The sequence below is a fragment of the Centruroides sculpturatus genome, unplaced genomic scaffold, assembly GCF_000671375.1.
Source record: "Centruroides sculpturatus isolate CEXI.00-Female unplaced genomic scaffold, Cexi_2.0 scaffold91, whole genome shotgun sequence".
NCBI classification, from domain to species: domain Eukaryota; kingdom Metazoa; phylum Arthropoda; class Arachnida; order Scorpiones; family Buthidae; genus Centruroides; species Centruroides sculpturatus.
Window position 1 is genome coordinate 514,610 of NW_019384299.1, and position 17,111 is coordinate 531,720.

The following is a 17,111-nucleotide window of genomic DNA, read 5'->3' on the forward strand; positions in this document are numbered from 1 at the left end:
TCTCGAAAAATTATTAAGTTATCGTGAATTTTGTATCAGTCTCTTGTTTAAGTCCGCACGAAAAACTATTTATCCCTAATTTAAAAAAAAAAAAAGTGTTGCTTAACATTCCCGGCAAAATAGTTAAAATTGTGTGTGGCACCATCTGTTAGGAAATTTTAATATTAATAATTATTATAAAATGACAAAAGCTTAAACGCTAATAACGGATAAAGTCTTCGTTAATTCCGATCCCACTCGAGATACAACTCGACTCCTTTCTCCACCACCCCCAAAATTTAATAGCATCAATGTCCCTAATACACAAACATCCTTGCAAAATTTTGGAAATTTTAGACAAGGACACAGGAGTTATTAAGCTTCAAAGAGGGTGAATAAAGTCGTACACCTCCATTTTTTTTTTTCATTAATCGCCATACTTTCTTTTTCTTATAGTCTATACAACAGCAAGAAAAATAATTTAGACCGTTTTTTAGTGATGGAATTTTATAATTTCAAATAAAAGCGTTAAAAGTTTCGATATAAATTTGAATTTTTTCTCATTAAATAAGATACTGTTCGGTAGATATTACGAAATTTAACTTTTTTCGTATGTTTTGTGTAATTTTTTTTTCAAATTTAAGTATCGTTATCGTGTTTCGTATGCAAATTAATTTTTTATCAGTATTTTTTCGGGGTTCGTTTTTATAATTTCTTGAAAATTAACGACGTGAGATTACTCAAATTTAATTTATTAAAAATATAATTATCTGAGGAGTTTTAATATATGCTATAATTTACTATATAAATCAGTAAATTGTTTAGTTTCTTTTTTTTATCGTCATATTTAATTAATTTACTATCATTTTGCGATTATATTTATATATTATGACTAATTAATTAAGCCAAAATCTAAAATGTTTACATTAAACATAATTGTTTATCAAATTCGTCTATGTAAAAGGATTTAATAACAACGAACAATTAATTTTACTGGTCCATACCGGAATTTCGTATATGGTTAATCCTAAGCTTTCTATATGTAGTCTCAATTTTCATCTAACTCAATTCTCGAGAATAAGAAAGGACAGACAAACAGACCGACGACAGTGGGAATCTATAGGTATTCAATTTGAAAATTGCAACTCAATAATTAAACCGTAACGAAGACGTTCTCTTTGATATGCAAAGTTTAGATCGAATAATAATCGTTCCGTGACTAGAATTATATATTATTCATATGACAAAGGTGTGTCAAAATTTGATCTTTCCTTCAGTCAATTCCTAAATAAATTATATATTAAGGGATATTTAAAAATATATTCGTTTGTATTTTTTAATTTGATTGTCAAACTTTTGTAGTACATAATAGATGATATTCTCTTGAGAATTTCGTGATGATTTCCAAGTAATTTTTTTTATTTATTTACATAATCCTTACGGTAAAATATATCCTAAACTGTAGCTTATTTTAAGGCCTCGCACTACAGAATTACAGCTTAAGGCCTCAACAAGCTTTAAGCTTCTACACTTAGACTGCTTACAACAATACATATAAAATAAATACGTACACAGTACGTATACACAAAACAACACAATAGATTAGACTACATTTCGTTCACTACATAAACTATTTTAGACTGTAAATAGAACTTGAAATTCTATAAATTAGAAAGAAATCAAAGGTTTCATTTGATTGATATTTAAATATTTATTTTACCTTGCTTAATTCTCGAGTATTTGTTTTTCTATTAGAGTAATATAATGAGAAACAGTTAACGATTTAATCGAACTTACGTAAGAATTTTACACAAACTATTCCAAATTAAATCTGTCAATTCTCGAGTCTTTATTCCTACCAGTTACTCTTTACTCGCTCGCTTCGAATCGACTTTCGTATTACATTGAATAATTCATTGAAATTTAACACATGCTACAACGAAGAAGATGGAAAACGATGTTAGACGATCTTCAAGTTATCAATATTTTAAATTCTTGCTTAGCCTTAAGATAAATTGAGTATAGCTTAATCCCGTAAATAGAATATATTGATGATGATGATTCTATACTGTTATAAATCACCGTTCTTCCGAATGATCATCCTTTTTTTAAAGTAATTTACACATATTTCACGCGTACACTTCCCCTTTAGGATGGAGTAAAAAGTTCCACAAATTATTTCTTGGTTTATATATTAGAAAATATTATTTTTCTTCCTATTAGATAGGCTATTATCTTTTCCAGATGTGGTCTAGACGTTCTAGATCCACGCTTATTCCAGCAGTCGTAAAACCCATCCTTCATATTTCCTAACAGTTTTATAACTTCCGCTTCTAAACAGTTACAGAGCCTACTTCCTGTTAGAATATAAATTACATTTTATAGGTCATTCGTGTAAAAAAAATTATGAGAATAAATTGTTATTCATATTTTGTGCATTTTCGTTAGTTTCCTTCCACCAGGAATGTTTCTGACACTCGTTTCCAAGTGATTCTGTATTTTGAATCTGTTAAATCTTTATGAATAATGTTGCCGATTCTCTCTATAAATTTATTTTTCTAAAATCTCGGGAGGAAAAAAAATGCGATTAAATTTACTGCGACTTCTAGAATTTTTATGAAATGTTAATATTGACGATTCGTGACTCGAGAAGAATCAAAATATCGAAACGAATTTTTACACGTATTTTAAAACTCGGTTTATACGTGATTTATTATTAAACTTAAAAGAAAAAAATAATAGTAATCCTGCAGAGAATCTTCGTCGTCGGAGGTCTTCCACTTTCAATCAACATAATTGGAAATGTGCAAATTTTGATAATTCCAAGATTAGATATTTCTGAACTTTAATTTCGAGTAAAGTCTCCCGTTAGACTGGGAAAATAAATTCTCTGCGAGTTTAATTGAGCCACGAGTATTCACAATAATTTATCTTCTGTACATTTGCCTAATGATACACGACAAAGATTTTCGTGTGTGACGTCCTACCATTTGCTTCTATTTTCACGCTTCTATATAAGATGCAGAGGATAACTTTCCATATATAAAGAACGACAGAAGTTGGATAACATAAAGAACGATTCGCCATTTCTGAAGTAGTTAAAATACAAATTACAGACTTTAGTTTTCTGGTTTCGGGTGTGGTCTTCCTAGACGGCACATTGCTGCCAACAGGCCATTTCCTTCCTAATAATTAATACAAGAGAATCGATTGAAGGAAAGGGATGATGATAATCTCGTCTCAACAGAAAGAAAATGTAGATTTTTTTCTCCTCCGTATCTATATTATTATTTTAAATTAAATTATTAAAATTTATAAATAATTTAAGTCGACGGATATTAAAATTTTCGTGTAATAATTTTTTTTTTCGTGAAGATTCTGCTGATTTGCATACTTTAATAATGCATATAGTGATTTTCTATGATGCTCTTCACGTAAAATTTGCTTTATTTTCTTAACGTCGACTGTTAATATAATACGACTACATCTATAAGATAAAAAAGCAAATATATAATTCAACTCCACTATTTTCTATTAAAAATGATAAGCTGTTAAATGTTTAATCTTAACGGCAAATGTATAGATACAATTTAGTTCTGGAATACGGAAACTGCACATTTCTTTGTAACGTTATAAATGTTTCAATCCGCATTTTACTTCCAGCAACGTTTATATATATATATATTTTACTTAAATAAATCTTTATAAAATTTATATTTGTAAAAGGATTGCGAATTGTATTTTAAAATAAGTTTTTCTTTATTATTCCATAACTAGATTTACATAAAAGTTGGAGATTTACAATCGCATTCTTATTGAATTTGAAATAATAATGGAGTAACTTTTAGGAAAATTTCATTCAGAGTAGAATATGTATTAGTTACACGTTTAAAATGTTTGCTATAAACACTGACAGACAAATGGGGCACACGTACTGTATACTTATTTAAAGTGAGTATCATAGATCTGTATAAGCGCATACGGTGAACCAAAAATATGCATGGCTATGTCTACAGCATGGTGTCCGCGGGGGGATACTTTCCCCTTCCAGGAATGGAGTAAAAAATTCCGTAAAATAACCGTAAAAGTGATTGAGATACGTAACCTTATACCCTCGCGCTTTGATGCAATACTGTATTCATCTACCCGTGAGAAAATCCATAGCCTATATATAAATGTTTATAGCTATACAGCTCAAAAAAGAAGGGAGAACAAACCTGAAAAATCTTCGAAAAACTTACATATAACAATATTTAGCAAAAATACATATTTAGTAAATCAGATATTCGAACAAATTGTTACTCTCTCGACTCGCATTTCCGCCATTTAAACGACATTAATTAGGTTTTCCGATTAGATTTTTTTCTTTATTTTGTTTTAAATTAATAAGGCGCTGCAATATATAATTCACTAATTTCCGTCCTTATTACAAACAATAATTACCTTCTCGACACGGCAGAATCGATAAGAGTAAAACGGAAAAACTAAAATAGGCCAATATTTTTACGCCTATATCGAAAGACGGAGGGAAAAAATGTCGAGTTTTTTTAAACGTCATCGATCACATTTCATTCATATTGTCATATTTAATCTAACAATCAATAAATGAATGTAATTTATAATGGATGCCAAGAGATAAAAGATCGTTCGAGGATAACTAATGAAGTATAACCAGGTGAGAAGAGATATAATCTATATTCTTTACTACACGACACATAAGTAAACGTTTGTTTAAGCCCGCGTTACGAAACTTTATAACTTTCGCATTATATATTTGCTTATTTATTTTATTAATTGTACACAAAGAAATACGAACAAACGGTAAATAGTAACCTTTATTCTTGAGTAATTCATTAAATCCGTATCTTTCCTGACTCAAAAATAAGTCCATTATTCAGAAATGGATCGAGATTAAACTATTATAAAGTGATCTTCTCGCTTTACAGCCTGTAATTTTTCTGTTTATAGTGTATTTATAAGGTTCCCTTTTAGACAAGTTTTACTTGTAAGTAAATAAAATCAAATATGTGAAAAACATGCTGCCATTTTTTTACCGATTTTATCCATTTTAGAATGTTTAAGAGTGAAACGAGTTAATTTTAACTTGTCCTCATGTTAATGCCCTCAAAGTTACACGCACGAATTGTTTCATACAAATGAGATCGCTCGAAATACACGAAAATTATGTAATGAGTTACGTTTTTATTAGTTTATATTGTGTAGTTTAAATATTTACGTAAACGATTTTCTTTAATTAATATTAAAGTGTTTACAATTATTGTTGATTTTATAAAATTCCTATTTATATATACTATTTTCTTAATTTACTCGCCTAACAAATATTTAATTTTTCTAATAAAATAATAAAATATTATAAATAGTTATTTGTTTACTCAGTATAATTTTTTAATGTAAAAAATTCCATTCTATCCTGTTTTTTAAAAGACATGTATAATTTTTATTATTCTTTATTGTAATATATATATCCTTTAGAAAACGATTTTTTTGGGCACGATTTAAAATATATACTGTAGGCTATATATATATATAAGATCTAAGGGATATTTCAGACTGTTTGGTATAAAAAATAGAATAATTTAATCGAATGACTTCGTGTGAAAAGTTGTTAAAAAAGCTTATTTCTTAAACTATAAATATTTTATGGGTATTTGTATTGAAGGAAGAGGATGCATTTTGGGATCTGCTCTTCTTTCATTTTCATGTATACATTTACTCATTTTTCAATCGAATTACTTAAAAAAATACCTCACTGATATTATTATTTTTAGTTTTATTAAAGAGAATATTAGAAAACCCAACGATCCAATCACTTAAAGGAGTGATAAAGTATTAAATTATATATGAACTCACATATTAAAGTTTCAAATATTACACGAGCTGACATTCTTGTGTACACTTCGACACTTATATTTTGAATATTAAATTTGAAGATAAACGCTTAAACATAAACAGATAATGTTTATCTTTCTTTAAAATGCATTTATTCCAATCTTTTTCACCTTTTTATTTCTTCATTTTTACCTTTCCGGCTGTTATATATATAATAGATGGTAAATATGACGATGGGCCAAAACATGACCCCCAATTCTTTTTACATTTTTTGGACTTGGGTCCTTGAAACGTCGAGAAAAGCAATATATATTCTGTATGGGTGTTAGCGTGTGTGGTATGGAACGATTTTCTTCACTCCTTTGAAGCTTCATAACTCATATGCCTTCTGTCTAAAATTTCTGAAATTTTGCAAGGAGGTTTGTGTATTAGGGGTTGATGCCATTATATTTCGGTGGTTAAAAGTCGAGGGGGTGGAGAAATAGAGAGGTGTCACGTGTCGTATCTCCAGTGCAATCGGGAAGATTTTACTTGTTATTTGCATTTACAATTTTCGTTTTATTTATTTATTTTTATAAAGCTCATCTCTACTCTCAAAATTAAGCATTTTTTTTGCTACTATTTGAAAATAGTAAATAATAATAATAATAAATAGTTTGTAAAATAAAATCTCTTAACAGATAGCACCACACACAACTTTAACTTGTTTTGCCGGGAAAGTTATGCAACTCCTTGCTGGAATTTTTCCCCACGAAGTTTTATCGAAATACCGATAAATATACTGCATATACGAAAACTGGGGAGAAATGAGACCAAATACATTTCTATTTATTTACTTTCACAGTTAAGGAATAAAATTCCATAATTATAAAGGTTTGTTTTTATATACTTCACACTCGCACACTTTAAAAAGTTGATACTAATATAAAGTTTTTGTTCATAATATATGACCGATTTCTAGTTTAAATCGTAAGCGAAATAAAGTACATATTGTCAGACTCATAAATGTATTGAAGAAAACGAGAAATAAGAAATTCGACTCGATTTCATGAATTAAGTATTAGGTCCGAAATAAGAAGAAAAACCAATTCGCACACCGAAACATAGTAACGTAACGAGATAGAATCTTAAATGTTCTATCCGATGGCACTGTTACTCGAATGTTTAATTTCTGAAATTCTACTCTTATTTCTTGCGATTTTCTTTCTACCCTTCTGCGTATTTTATACGTTGTAATACTTGTTTAATATTGAATGCAATAACTTTTATATTGTCGCGATATCGTTAAGTTCTTTGAAATTACAGCGTGTTTTTCAGCGTAACATATCAATGCAAATGTTAAATTTCATCTTATTTTGAAACTTTTATAAAGTCACCACTTTTCTTAATATTTATAATGGAAAAAGTGATATTATATCTATTGTTTATACTTTAGGAACCTTCACTAACTAGACGGCAGGAATTATATTAACAAATGCTTAAGAAAGTCGCAAAACTGAAGTGATTTAATTAAAAGTTTTACAATTAATGCTGGCAAAAACCGGAAATCGATTAACCGGGTCTTTTGAAAACCCGGTTAATCGATAAAAACCGTTTTTATCGGTTTTTAAATATCGCGTGTCAAATTAATTTCAAAAACCGATTTGTTATTGCATTTTATTAATATTAATAATAGTACAGTATTTTGATATTAATAATGATAAAACACTACAGTAAATATTAAACGAAAATATCAGTATGACGTACTGTATTCACATTAAAAAAGAAATCCGTGTTTCATCGATGTTATTAACCTTTAGAGTCATAAGTATTTAATAAATAGCATTTGAAAACTATCGTTTTAAAATCAATTGATGCTAATTTTCACGTTAATTTTAATTTTAAAATGTAAAACACGGGTGATGCTTGGCGTTATTTTTAAAAAAAGCCAAGGATGGTAAATTGTTGCAGTGTACGAACTGTAACGTTATACTGAAATTATCTGTGCATAGGGTGTGTGAAAAGTAAGTCTAAAAAACACAATGATACCGCAGATTTCCTGACCTGTTCGAATCCAATTTTTGCTAAAACCGGTTTTGTTGCCAGCACTAATGTCACAGTATAAATAATAATTGTTTTTCCAGTGTTAACAGTATAATTATATATTTTATCCACGTGGTTTTTCGCCAGCACTAGTAAAAACACACACATCTCGATTGACATTTGCAATTCAATTCGTTCCATGCAGCGTTAGTCGAGAAATTAATTAATTGTGAGTTTGTATCCAAGAAAATAAATTGCATTTTATATTTTATAAATCTAGTTATATTCGTGTTTTTTTTTCTCTCTTTGAATTTCTTTATTTAATTTCTTTCATCTCGTTTCATTTTATTACAGTACAAACTCGCATCGAATACAAAGATGAGATGATAAACTCTGATCAAGAAATAAGTAGAGTAATTAATGAAACTAAATTAATAAATTAATGGGACCTTTTGCATCATATTCATCCATCGTGGATTCGGCAGGCTCACAATAGGTGATGAGGAACGGGACCAAACTATCCGAAAAATCCCTGGGATCCGCAGAGCAGGTGGCATATCATCCTCCTGCCGAATAAGTCTCTTTAAAGGCGTATTTCGTAAACTGAAACTTTGCTGTCGACGTCATTTAAATGCCCTCTACCTCTGTCCAACTTGGATCGGTATCTGAGCGGATTCTGTAAGATAATCGTGGAGCAGTCTTCCTGGATACGAGATAATTACAAAGTATCTGGTATCTGGGACAGTTTATTTTTCTATATAGCTTGTGTTAAAGTATTTATTTGATTGTTTTTGAGGCGTTTCAAAATAGTTTCCAGTTACATTTTAAGACAATTTTCTGGAAGTTTTGTAGAATTTTAATATAAATATATAAAGTTGTGTATTAAAGAAATTAGTTATTTTAGGCTTATGTCACCTCATTCATATACCTCCTTCAAATCACTATATTATCGTATATTTACGATTAATTTTGCATTATATAGATAAACTTATTCTATATAATTAATTTATTATTCTTTCTGTTCTCATTATTTATTATAGTTCATTGTACTACAATCAGTTTTATTTTTTTGGTATAATGTAGTGTTATGATATTGCAAAATAACTATGCACGCTTACAAGCATTAGACCTATATGCCTTAATAATAAATTATATTATATATAATCACTGTATTGCAAATTATTATATATCTATCAGCCTTATACCTACCGCATAAATAAGAACTTACGTTAATATATTGCGTGTCTAATTCTCTATGTCTGCTAAATAGCTTATCTCTAGAACTACCAGAGCTTGTCTAATCATAATTACATGAATAAATTTGAATATTAAATCGAAACAATTCATATCCTTAATCGAATTTAACAAATTAATCTATCTAACGATAGAATTGAGTGTACTTAAAAGAACATAAAGGTAAGATGATGATCGCTCTTGTTTGGCTGACATTTCGGATGACTCTGATGTCACACTGTCTGTAATTAGTAGAGAAAGAATTGAAGTGCATCTCAGACAGTTTCTTTTGTTTAACTAGTTACTTGGTTAAAAGATGTTTATCGAGAACTAGAAACAGAATTAAAGGAACTGTTTTGTTGTATTGTCAGACAGAAAAGAAAGGAAGTACTTTCTTCTCAATTTTAATGGAGTTGAGGAAGAAAATAATATCAATTTATAACATATTATTAATTAAATAAAATCTGTTTGTCTCGAATTAAACAATTAGCAAATGATAATATCCTTTTAATTATTGTTTCAGCAATGAAGGCTGCTCTTCTGATACAGAGATGGTATCGGAGATACTTAGCACGGTTAGAAGTAAGAAGAAGATGCTCTTGGACCATTTTTCAGTCTTTGGAATATGCTAACGAACAGGACCAACTCAAAGTAAGTTCCGCATTACATCAATATGTTTGCAAAAAGTTTGCAGCATTAGAAAATGCTGCAAACTTTTTGCTTCTATTGAATGAAGTAAAATTAATTTTAACCACATTAATAACATCAAAAATATAATTAAACATAAATGAATGATAATTTTGTTACAAAATATTTAATTGTTTTCTTAGAAAAACTTTTCTTAATTAAATTTAAAATATAAAGACTTGAGTTTAAAAAAAAAGGAAATCATTTAAATTACAATTTAATTTTAATGGGTGGTAACGCAAATTTAAGTGTTCTTCATTAGATTAAACTTCTTAGTTGGATTTATAAAGGCAATCTCCAGTTTTCTTCTCGACATTATTTAACGTAAAGAATTTTTATATTTGTTAAAGTTTAACAAAGAAGTGAAATAAAATCTTCTCTTGCAAAAATAAAACTAAAATGTTTCAGTACATTAATATAAACTTGCATTCAAACTGAAATAAAAATTTCAATTCAAATGCAAGTCCGTAGAAAAAAGATCTAATTTATTTTTAGTTTATAATATCCATCATCATTTTTAGACGGTTTTAACACAGGATTTTATATACATATATTTTTCCTAGCTTCAGCAATTTTTCAACGATCTCTTAACCCACTTTTCTGCAGCCAAGCACACATTAAGCCCTATTATAACTACGAGTCTTCAGCAGTCGCTTAGAGGTAAGACATCAATCATTTATTTTAAAAACAAACTCAGAAAACATTCTCTGTTTTTTGTTTAAGCAAGAAACTGACATTTAGAAATGGCCCTAGGACAAAATCTGTGTCGGACATTTCTAATATGACTCGCGGCAGTTCTCTCCAAAACTGAAAGAAAAAAGTTCGACAAACAAATAATTGATTTATTTTTCTGTTTTAGGACAACCGAAACAATTAATTTTGGCCGAACAAGAAGATTTAGAATTGTACGAAGCCACGAAACCGGAATCGGTTAGATTGGAAGAATCGTATCCAGGACCTCATTTAAAATCTCCACTTTCGGCCACCGACGTTACTAATGTAGTCGAGGCTTTCAAACAACACAAGGTATGTCCTCGTTTTTATATATAATATTTTTCTAGAATATCTGAGCTTTTAAGCCAAAGAGAGCTTCACGTTTATTCTAAAATATCTTAAAACCAAACGACAAACACACACACGTATATATTTTCTTATTTAAAATTGTCATTTATCTATTTTTCTATTAAAATACACCAAACAAACTTTTTAACTTCAGCAATTATATATATTTATTTTTCGTTGATACATTTCGAAATTCATATTGGTGTTTTTTTTTTTTTTGGAATGTTACCTGAAAATATCCTTGAATAGGTCGAAAACGCTTGTTCTAAATATATAATTGCTGAAATTAAAAGGTTGATTTAATGTATTTTGATTTAACTTTCGGATAAGGAATCATACCACATTTTTCTATTATGTCAAGTAAAAAGGAAAAATACAATACAATCGCTGATTTGACTTCTATAATACAAATGCATTGTATTTCCCATTAAGAAATAATTTAAAACGCCATCCTATATGATATATTTTCTTTCTAAACGTCTAATTTGAGATAAAATGATTTAAAAATTGTCATTTAGCTACTAAAGTATTTTATACATTCTGATTTATGTACGCTTTAAATTTAAACTTATTGTGGCTATATGTCTGAAACCTATACATACAAAAATATAAATAGGCAAATGCACGTACAGTACTTGATTACTCAACAACAATGTTCTTAGGCAAATACTCAAATATACCAACGACGTAAGCTTTACGTATGTTTATCCGAAATAACTGTTTTCTATTATTATCATTGACAATCCTCTCCTTTTTTTTTTGTCTAAAACTGCTTAAAATATTAAAAATTTCCTTAATTTTATAACTTAGGCACACAATAACTTTCATTCGTTATCTATTTTATTTTTTATTTTAATTTTTTATACTAGATTGCATTTAATTATGGTTAATCACGCGATATCAAATAAAACTCTAATTTATGTCTCCGCAGTCACTAAGACATATTTGCTTAGTAACATCTATATTTGCGTATAGTGAAGAGATTAAAAAAGGTGATTATTTTCAGCTACTTCATCCCAGATACGTGTTGACCGTTCTCCACGAAGCCAGGAAGGTCCTGCGATGTAAACCCAACATCAATTTGGCATCCACGGCTCTCTCTCATCAGATTACAGTCTGTGGAGATCTGCACGGCAGCCTGGAGGATCTCTTGACCATTTTTTATAAGGTTTCCCTTTAGAAACGATGAATCGTTGTCGAGTCATTCGTTATCTTTAGAAACAATCTCTTTTCTTTCTTTCCTCCAGAACGGACTTCCGGCTCGACACAACCCTTACGTGTTCAATGGAGACTTTGTCGATCGCGGTTCACACTCTATAGAAATCCTCATACTTCTTCTCATGTGTTTGATTGTCTGGCCAGATTCTGTTTATCTCAATCGTGGAAACCACGAAGATTTCGCCGTTAACATAAGGTAAGTCTGCGCCATCTTATAAATACATAAACACTGTAACATAACTCACTTGTTAATTAGGAGTAGACTCTACAAGAGAAAAATTCGATTTTTATTATCTTAGCTACTGCTTCGATAAAAAGGAATGCGTTGTAGGAGGTTTTACAAAAGAATTTCTTTTTATTTCGATTAAAAAAAATATATTTTTAATTAAAAATCTAAATTAAAAACATTGAAAATATTTAATATTAAGATGTTTGTTTTAGAGAGAAAAGTCTGCTTCGAATCAATACGTCTGAAAATTATTTTAAAAAAGATTTTTTTGCATTTTAACTGTTTAAAAATATATATAAAAAACTGTTTTTAAAATAGTTAACTTTATTAATTTCAGGTACGGTTTCGTGAAAGAGATCATGTACAAATATATGGTGAGTTTTTCTTTTTAAATAATTTATTTTTTTACGAGTTTAACTTACAATTTTATCCTGTTCATTCGACTTTAAAAACAAACGATAGCAGCGTAGAAATAATTTAACTACTACTTCTTAAACTAAAATTTATCACCAACGAAACTCTATTGACTAATAATAATTAACTCAGTTAATATCCTTTGTTAGGAATTGTCACGAGTTTGGTATTTAGAGAAAGATTTCTCATTAATTATCAGGCGAAAACGGTCGTAAAAGTTATAATTATACGAAAACACGTTTTGCACAAACTTAATGTTCGTCACAGGGAGGGAAAGGAGAAAAGGGATTTCTACGAAAATAAAGAAGTGGGGCGTCACAGCTCTAATGCGAATTTTCTCGTTTCTGGAAACATCCGCTTCATCGTCGACCTAGTTTCTGAAAGAACAATATTTTTATCCCCAAGTGGAAGTAAATGATAGAATTTATCGCGTCGATAACTGCAAATGAGATTTAGCAAACAGAAAAGAACTAAATTACCACAGCATTATCCTGCTGGAGTTTCTTCCTCTCTTAGCGGAACACTCAAAAACTAACCAAAAATTGTCGTTAATTTAAATATTATTTGCAGAAACACGCGGCTAAGATAGCCCAGGTGACGGAGGACGTTTACAGTTGGTTACCCCTGTGCACGGTCATCGACAACAAAGTATTCGTGGTGCACGGAGGCATCAGTAGCGACACTGATCTCAAAGTAATAACGTCGCTGGACAGGCATCAGGTAAAAGGTAACATGTTTATATCTCCCTCAGACGAAACCTTATCCGAGTCGATGGTATACGCTCGATTCTGACGAGGTGGTCCCACTCATACTTTACAGTACGTGACTATACTTCGCGCCTCTTCCCTCAACGACACGCCGTCGGGTGCTAAGGAATGGAAACAGGTGAGAAACACTTTTACACTCATCTCCACGTTTTCGTGCGTTCGACCAACGGTTAAATTTACCCCCTAGTTGGTGGATTTATTATGGAGTGATCCTCGACATCAATCTGGGTGTCGTCCCAACACCATGAGAGGAGGAGGATGCTTCTTCGGACCCGATACGACGGACGCTTTTCTGCATAAACACAAGTTGGAGAGAATCATCAGGTCGCACGAATGTAAAATCGACGGTTACGAATACGCTCACAACAATAAGGTGACCGTTTTTTTATTATTATTTTTATTATTTTAATTTCGAAGATAAAAGTCAATAACTCCAAACTCGAGTGCTCGTTTATCTTAATTTTTATCGGACGGAACGTTTGAAATGTTGCCAAATATTCTCTCTCTTTCTCTCTATCTCTCCCTCCTCTCTGACAAATATTTACTTTATGACAACTAATCGATTTTCTCCAGTCTGCTGATATGTTTATAAATATTATTTTATAGTCGAATGCCATAAACATGTTTAGAAACTAAGACATTTTTTCCCTATAAAGTATGGTTAAAACTTAGAATTTTATCTGTTTTGAGCGGTTTTTACTTTCCCTGCTGTTATACATAACAGAGGGAAAGTATGGCGATCGGTCAAATGACCCTTTCCCCATATTTTTGGACTCGGGGACCTTGAAACGTCGAGAAATACAAAAAATTCGGGTGTTTTTCTGCCTGTATAGATGTTAGTGTGTGTTTGGGGGGGCCACGATTTTGTTCATCCTGTTTGAAGCTTAATAACTCCTGTGCCTTTTGTCGAAAATATCTGAAATCTTGCAGGCAAGTTTGTTTGTTAGGGAAATCGATGCTATTAAATTTTGGTGGTTAAAGATCGAGAGGGTGATGAGATAAAGGGGGTCGTGTTTATCATCAGTATGGTCGGANTTTTTTTTATAAAATCCATCTCTACCCTGAAAATTAAGCCTTTTTCCATTTTATAATAGTTAAAAATATAAAAAGTTTTTAATAAAATATGATAACAGATGGCGCCACATACACAATAAACGTTGCCGGGAAAGTAAAGCAACCCGTTGGTGGGGTTTTTTTCCCTTAAAGGATTTCTCTGACAATACTAATTTTGTTTACATTTTGAATTACGAAATTCTCGAAAGAAATTCAATTTAGCTTTCGTACAATGGGAATGTTTACTGGTGTGGTCGAATGGCCGATCTTAAATCATTCATTTATATTTAAAAAATGGAAAAAAAACATTTTTTTTTTCGTTCGATTTTCTCGGTGTTTTTTTTTTATTCTGTTCGCATTATGTATCTTCCTCCTTCGGCTAATTTATAAAAGCTAATAGCAGACGGAGGATGTAAACAACTCTTTTCATCTTTTGCTTTTGCTAATCTCGTTTAGTAACGAATACGATCGATCAAACTAATAATTACTTAATATCGTTTAATATTTACATTTTATTAAATTGGAAATTCCGAATCAATGTTTATCGTTTAATTTTTTATTTTAATAATTGACTTTTACAAATCTTCACAACTGATGTAATTTTATATTTTTTCTTAATATTTGACAATTTCGTGAATACTTATGATGCGAAGACCACGCGTAATCTGAATAAATTTTTTCAAATATTTAGTTTAAATAGAATTAATTTTCTCTTTCAGGATGGGGTGATGATTAAGAAACAAAATTTGGACCGGTAGCTTGCGTAGACTATTAAATTTTAATAGTTAAGGGTCAAAGGGGTGGGGAGATAGAGGGGTTGTGTCATACCTGCAGTGAAGTCGGGCTTAAGATTTTACTCGTTATTAGCATTTACAATTTTTTTTATACACATTCGTCACTACCCTCGAAATTAAGCTTTTTACTATTTTACAATAATTAATAATACAAAGTTGGAATAAAATCTTAAAGATATAAAAGTTATTTGATAGATTTTAGTGTTTATATACATTAATTGACGAAGTTGAAAGTTTCTTTTAGTTTTCAACGATTCGTTAAATTACTACAAATTGCAAAAAAGAAATAATTCCATCAATTAATAGCAAGAAAAATTAAAATTCAAAATAAATATTTGATATGTTTAAAAGCATATTAATTACACACAAATAAAAAAAATTAATAAATGTTCTCTTCCATTTCTGTCATTTCTATTAATAGGCTAAATAATAACAACGAGCAATTATTTATTGTGGCATCGTCACAATGCAGGGCTGCAATTTGTAATCATATTTTTTAAATTTATTTAATTTAAAATATGTGCTTTCCACCTCAAATTAGTAATGTCTTGCTCCTGTGCATCACTTTTCCTGTTAGCAATTAGATTCACGCCGGTCATCTAACAGTTCTAACTAACTCCTTTCAGGAGAAAATTTTTGAATTGAAATAACATGATTTCTGAAACCGGAAGTCATGTTATTTCAATTCAAATATTTTCAGCCCCTAATCATTCCATATCCGGTTCCATTCCATTATTTTAAAGTAAGACATTATGAAAACTCAGGAAAATTGTTCTGAAATTTATATTATGTTTTCATGTAGTTAAATACATAAATTTTACATCAATTAAATTATACTACGCGTTACACAATTATAATTAAATTTAAACACTTGTATATATTATGCATACAGTTTGGCCCAGAGAGGGGTGCATTTAACCGTTGTAAAAATAAATTGCTACCTTATTTAAAATACTTTATTACTTGTAAACGTGAAAGTGAAATGTTCTCGTTCAATACACAAATTACACTTTTATAAATTATCGAATTTCTTGAAAAATCTCTTTTGGTCCAATCTGTTAATATATATAAATTTTAAACTATTTCTATTTACATTTTATTAGCTTATAAAAGACTAATTTGTTCCCGAAATTTATTCTAGAAATAACATTAAGTTTAACGCGTAACTTAATAGTATACAAAATTGACAAATTATTATAGAAGGAAAGGTTTATATTAAAGAAAAAAATTAAGAATTAATCTGAATATTTCCACATCCCTAAGAAAGAAGGTATTCATTTTAAGGAAGAGAGAGGAAAATGTGGATTTCGAGTGTTATAGAAATGTTTCGCAATGCCTCAGAAGCGGTTAATTGTTTGCATTTTTTAAAATCGAATCTTTTGTGTTGGAAATCATTCGACTTCTTTCATAGAAATAATTAAATTTTATATCAACCAACTAAATTAAAATGTAAAACGGTGCGAAAATTTCTGAATTTTAAATTAGACTATTTATTCTTTTCCAGAATTTTTCGATTAATGAATTTTACTAGAAAGGGTTTTCCTTAACAATATCGAGAAAATTTTAATAAGGAATTCCTTTTCCAATATTCCATATACTGTAATCGTAATAAAAAAAAAATATTTATCTATATATTGTTTAACATATTTAGGTGATGACTATTTTCTCCGCATCGAACTACTACGACATAGGAAGCAATCGTGGAGCATACGTAAAACTGATGGGGGAGACGTTGGAAACGCATTTGGTTATGTACCTGAGCATCAGCAACACCAAGACCACCACCATAACTCAAAGGTGGGT

The 17,111-nt window shown here is 29.9% G+C and overlaps 1 protein-coding gene across 2 annotated transcripts in view; it reads left to right on the forward strand.

Annotated features, from left to right (window-relative positions):
* The window catches only part of LOC111633128 (serine/threonine-protein phosphatase with EF-hands 2-like), a 142,170-nt gene that overhangs the window by 85,620 nt on the left and 39,439 nt on the right, over nucleotides 1-17,111 (forward strand). For both annotated transcript variants that reach the window (XM_023377688.1, XM_023377750.1), the window contains exons 3-12: nucleotides 9,608-9,735; nucleotides 10,335-10,431; nucleotides 10,631-10,797; nucleotides 11,840-12,001; nucleotides 12,081-12,247; nucleotides 12,618-12,654; nucleotides 13,265-13,414; nucleotides 13,514-13,579; nucleotides 13,649-13,834; nucleotides 16,960-17,105. In XM_023377688.1, the coding sequence (XP_023233456.1) occupies nucleotides 9,608-9,735; nucleotides 10,335-10,431; nucleotides 10,631-10,797; nucleotides 11,840-12,001; nucleotides 12,081-12,247; nucleotides 12,618-12,654; nucleotides 13,265-13,414; nucleotides 13,514-13,579; nucleotides 13,649-13,834; nucleotides 16,960-17,105 (1,306 nt within the window). The remainder of the gene's footprint in view (nucleotides 1-9,607; nucleotides 9,736-10,334; nucleotides 10,432-10,630; nucleotides 10,798-11,839; nucleotides 12,002-12,080; nucleotides 12,248-12,617; nucleotides 12,655-13,264; nucleotides 13,415-13,513; nucleotides 13,580-13,648; nucleotides 13,835-16,959; nucleotides 17,106-17,111) is intronic.